The sequence below is a fragment of the Primulina huaijiensis genome, chromosome 11, assembly GCF_012295235.1.
Source record: "Primulina huaijiensis isolate GDHJ02 chromosome 11, ASM1229523v2, whole genome shotgun sequence".
Taxonomy (NCBI): Eukaryota; Viridiplantae; Streptophyta; class Magnoliopsida; order Lamiales; family Gesneriaceae; genus Primulina; species Primulina huaijiensis.
The window spans coordinates 3356277-3360536 of record NC_133316.1 but is presented as its reverse complement, the minus strand read 5'-3'; the positions used below and the strand labels follow the sequence as shown (position 1 = coordinate 3360536).

The following is a 4260-nucleotide window of genomic DNA, read 5'->3' as shown; positions in this document are numbered from 1 at the left end:
GGGGGAGTGGATAACAATCTTTGGGGCAGGCTTTATTCAGGTCCCTGAAATCAACGCACATTCTCCACGTCCCTGCGGATTTTGGGACGAGAACCACATTTGATAGCCAGGTGGGGAACTGGACTTCCCTGATATGTCCGGCCTTCAGCAACTCTCCCACTTGCTCTTCAATCACTTTATCTTTTCAGGGCCAAAATGCCTCTTCTTTTGCTTTACAGGCCGGGATCCCGGGAGGATATTTAATTTATGCTCGGCCACTTGGGGCGAGATCCCGTTCAATTCCTGTTGAGACCAGGCGAAAACACTAATGTTAATTTTCAGACAATTTAAGAGATTCACCCGGTGGACGCGCAGATGTCTCGGGCCACCCGGACGTGTTTTCCCGGTTCAATTTCCACCACCTCTTGCTCCTCTTCTGCGACAAAATGCACCTCTCCCTCCTTTGCCCCTTCTCGATACTCTTTCTCTTTCCCTTCCTTCCTTGCTTTCTTTTGATCTACTCGGACCGTCTCCCCATAACATTTCCGCGAAGAGGGTTGGTCCCCCTTGACTTCCGCAACCTGTCCTCGCACTGAGAATTTGATCTTCTGGTGATAAATGGAGGCCACGGCTCTCATCTCGTTCAAGGCCGGCCTTCCCAAAAATATAATATTGTACGAGGATGGGGCATCTACTATTGTAAAAATAGTCATCACAGTCTTCCTTAGATCTCCAGTACCCAGGGTCAAGGGTAGAATGATTTCCCCCTCAGGGTACACAGCATGCCCAACAAAACCAAACAAGGCAGTCTCAACCGCCTCTAGTTGATATTCGTGCAGATCCATTTGGATCAGGGCTTCTTTAAATATGACATTAACAGAACTTCCATTGTCAACAAATACCCTCAACACATCATAATTAGCCACTCGGGCCTGAAAAACAAGAGCGTCATTGTGGGGTAAACTAACTCCTCTGAGCTCCTCTGGTCCAAAGCTTATGACTGGCTCGTCTCTCTTCCTCCCATCGACCTCCAAGCATTCCCTCCTGCTTCTGGCTTTTCGAGCCCGGTTGGAGTCGCCATCGGTGGATCCTCCCGAAATCATTTTTATTACTCCTCGGCTCGGGGAAGGGTCTCTGTTCTCTTGTGTGTTTTTCTTCACCCGGGAGCTTTCTTCTGCTCTTCTACTTCTATTCAGGATATCCGCCAATTTTTTGGGAGCATTAAATCCGGGGCGACAATATACCCAAGGTGGTGATCTGTGTTCATCCCAGGAGGGATGGGATTCCGATTCAGAGTGCTTCTTGAATTTTTTTCTTTAAATTCGGCATTCATTTGTATTGTGAGAACACTCTTTATGAAGGGTACAGTACCCTTTCCGTTCTGCTCTAGGTGTCCTGGCTACTGGTCCGGGAAGCGGGACTACATCCGAGCTACATTCTTGAATCTCTCGGTCCCGGGAAATTCTCAAAGGTACATGAGAAAAAGGTCTCGGGCCACTTTTCTTGGGAGCTCTTTCATCAGGCTTGGTTATCCGGTCTCCTCTGGCTCTCTTCAAAGCCTCCTTCTTCTGGTTCTGCGCCTCTTCCATATTAATGTATTTCTCTGCATGAGACAAGAGATCTTCAAAATTTCCGGGCAATTTCTTAGTTAAGGATCGGAAAAAATCCCCTTCCCACAGCCCTTGCATGAACGCTGTAGTCTTCGTCTCGGGTGCACAGGTCGGCACATCCAAGGCCGCTCGGTTGAATCTTTTGAGATATGCCCTTAGGGTTTCATCTTGCCTTTGCTTTACCTCAAATAAACTGAAAGCAGTCTTCTTGTACTTCTTGCTGCTGCTGAATTGATGCAAAAATAATTTTTGGAAATCTTCAAAACAACTGACACTCTGTGGCACCAGCCCTTCAAACCATCTTTGTGCAGAGTTGACGAGGGTGGTGAGGAACACTTTACATTTGATTTGGTCCCCGTAGCAATGAAACATAGCCATGTTTTCGAAGCGAGCAAGGTGCTCCTCAGGATCAGAACTCCCATCATAGTCCTTGATTTTGGCTGACTTGAAATGTCCGGGTAATGGTTCCCGGATGATAATATCAGAGAATGGGCAACCTTTAACAACTGGAGCACTGCTCTTAGAACCAATTTGCCCTTCTAATACTCTTACTTTTTTCCTTAACTCTTCCAATTCTTCCGCAACGGTGGGGGACTTAAAACCTGCACTTGACTCTCTCTCCTCTTCCCTTCTCTCCTCCTCCTGTGGCTGGTCATGTTGTTCAGGTTGGCTAGAATGATGGGTGGTGGCTTGCTTTTCCATGGCTGTCTTGACAGCATCAGTCACAATTTTGGTCAACTCAGCAGGTGTCAAATGGATAGTAGGCTGAGGGCCATTGGGTGGAGGACCTCCTGCACCAAAGAGATGGATATTGTCATCCTCTTGAATTCGGGAAGTGTCCTGGTTGGCTCTCCTAGTAGGTGCCATATCAACGCCTTAAAACTCAATTTCCCACAGACGGCGCCAATGATGCAATCCGGGTAAAATGGGTGAGCCGGGTCGGGTGCTCCACCAGATCTGCTATCAAGATAATGAAGGGAATAAGAGCAGTGTGAGATATGGCTTTTCCTGTGACCTGCAGATAAGGAGATGAACTCGTGAATGGGTGCCGAAAAGGTGTCCGGCGTGGCCACTACGATGCTTAAGTCAGTAAATGACTCAATAAAATATCAATGTAACCAAGTGATGGTTGAGATATTGGTGTAAAAGTGCAATAAATGAGAGTATTCAATGTGAGTTAATATCTGAATGGAGAATAAATGCAAATAAAGAACCTGATATTTATAGTAGAGATTGTAATGATGACCTCGTTCCTTGCGCTGACCATTAATGATAATAGGGTGGCTGATTATACCCTATATTCTGACATGTCAAATCATATACTAGTCTCATTCAGCCTACTTAATTTTGCCAACCATTTATGTTCTTGTCAGAGATAGGTCGGCTGTGCATGCCCTACCAAGTTGACGCCATTAAATGCTTAACTTATATCGAGGTGACCGAGCAGAATGCTTCTCGGGCAATTATAGAAGAGCTCGGGCATTCCACGTCCTGGGGAAGTCATGTCCCGGGTGGTCCAATGGCTCGGCCCACTGACTGATTGCTCACTTTGTGATTTCTCTAAGTTGTGCTCTCTTCGTCTCGAGCAATTATATGACTCAGGTCTTTAACCCATCTTGTCATGCTATCGGCCTGGGAGCATACCATCCTGACCCGGGCACTATTCATGGCCCAGAAAATCCCAGGGCCTATCCATGACACGGGACGTCCCAAGGCATCATCAATATATATATATATATATATATAAGAAAAAATAAAGATATTACCATGTATTAAAGAAATTGATCAGATATTTAATTTTGAACTTTTGTTAAGGGGCTGTTTATCACCAATATGGGATGGGGATATCTACGGCTGAGATTGGTAGGTACGTATACGCTTGTGGGGCCCATTCGTACGAGACGTACAGCCTGGGCTCATGTGACACCCCCCAACAAAAGTATTCCACGTGCTTTACAGATTTTTTTTAATATTTTATTATTTGTTTTACAAAAGACTTTGGGTTGGTTGGTTCTTGTTCTATCAATATCATTCTAAAATGACTTGAATTTCTTTTTTAAGAATAGAATTTAGATTTGTTCGAATCTACTCAAAATTTGATCTAATTATTGTATGTGATATAAAGAATGTCAAATTATTTTTTTTAATGTGATGCAATACATTATAACTTTAGAAAATATAATAGGTCTCTTGCGTGACGTTATCACGAGAACGAAAAATAATACTTTTGACATAAAAAATAATACATTTTCATTGATTTAGTCTTATAAAATTGATCAGTGAGATGATCTCATAAGTATTTTCGTGGGATAAAAAAGTGATAATGAATACATTAAATGAGGCATGAAGTCGAATAAATCACAATTTATGCTATTGTATCACTTAGCATATAACATGCCCATTTATATAACATCACGAAGGATCTATTTAGATATAAAAATATAACGTTGATTGCATAATGTGTCCACTTGTGAAACATAAATGGATGGGTCTCGAGCAAAAGTCAGTTGTTAGATATATAGCAATTTACACGCAAGAACAAGCACATTGGAAAAGAGAATTAAGGTTGTTTGCTAAAGGTTAAGCCGATGATAATTATCTTCTCAGAAAACGTAAAAAATATACAGAAGAAATATTATAAAATTAAAAAAAATTAGATCCGTTTCCTTGA

At 42.9% G+C, this 4260-nt stretch overlaps 1 protein-coding gene across 1 annotated transcript; it reads right to left on the bottom strand.

Annotated features, from left to right (window-relative positions):
• Nucleotides 1-335: 335 nt before the first annotated feature.
• Nucleotides 336-2456, bottom strand: LOC140987777 (uncharacterized). Its single transcript, XM_073456434.1, has 2 exons — nucleotides 1351-2456; nucleotides 336-1236 (listed from the first exon to the last, which is right to left on the bottom strand). Exons 1-2 carry the CDS (start codon nucleotides 2454-2456, stop codon nucleotides 336-338), a joined length of 2007 nt encoding a protein of 668 aa, XP_073312535.1.
• Nucleotides 2457-4260: the final 1804 nt, after the last annotated feature.

Bases quoted from the DNA above. Each gene is read 5' to 3' on its own strand.
- LOC140987777 (XM_073456434.1), bottom strand. From the start codon at position 2,456: ATGGCACCTACTAGGAGAGCCAACCAGGACACTTCCCGAATTCAAGAG. The intron at 1,237-1,350 runs GTACTGTACCCT...GGATGAACACAG, and splicing joins CCTAGAGCAGAACGGAAAGG to ATCACCACCTTGGGTATATT.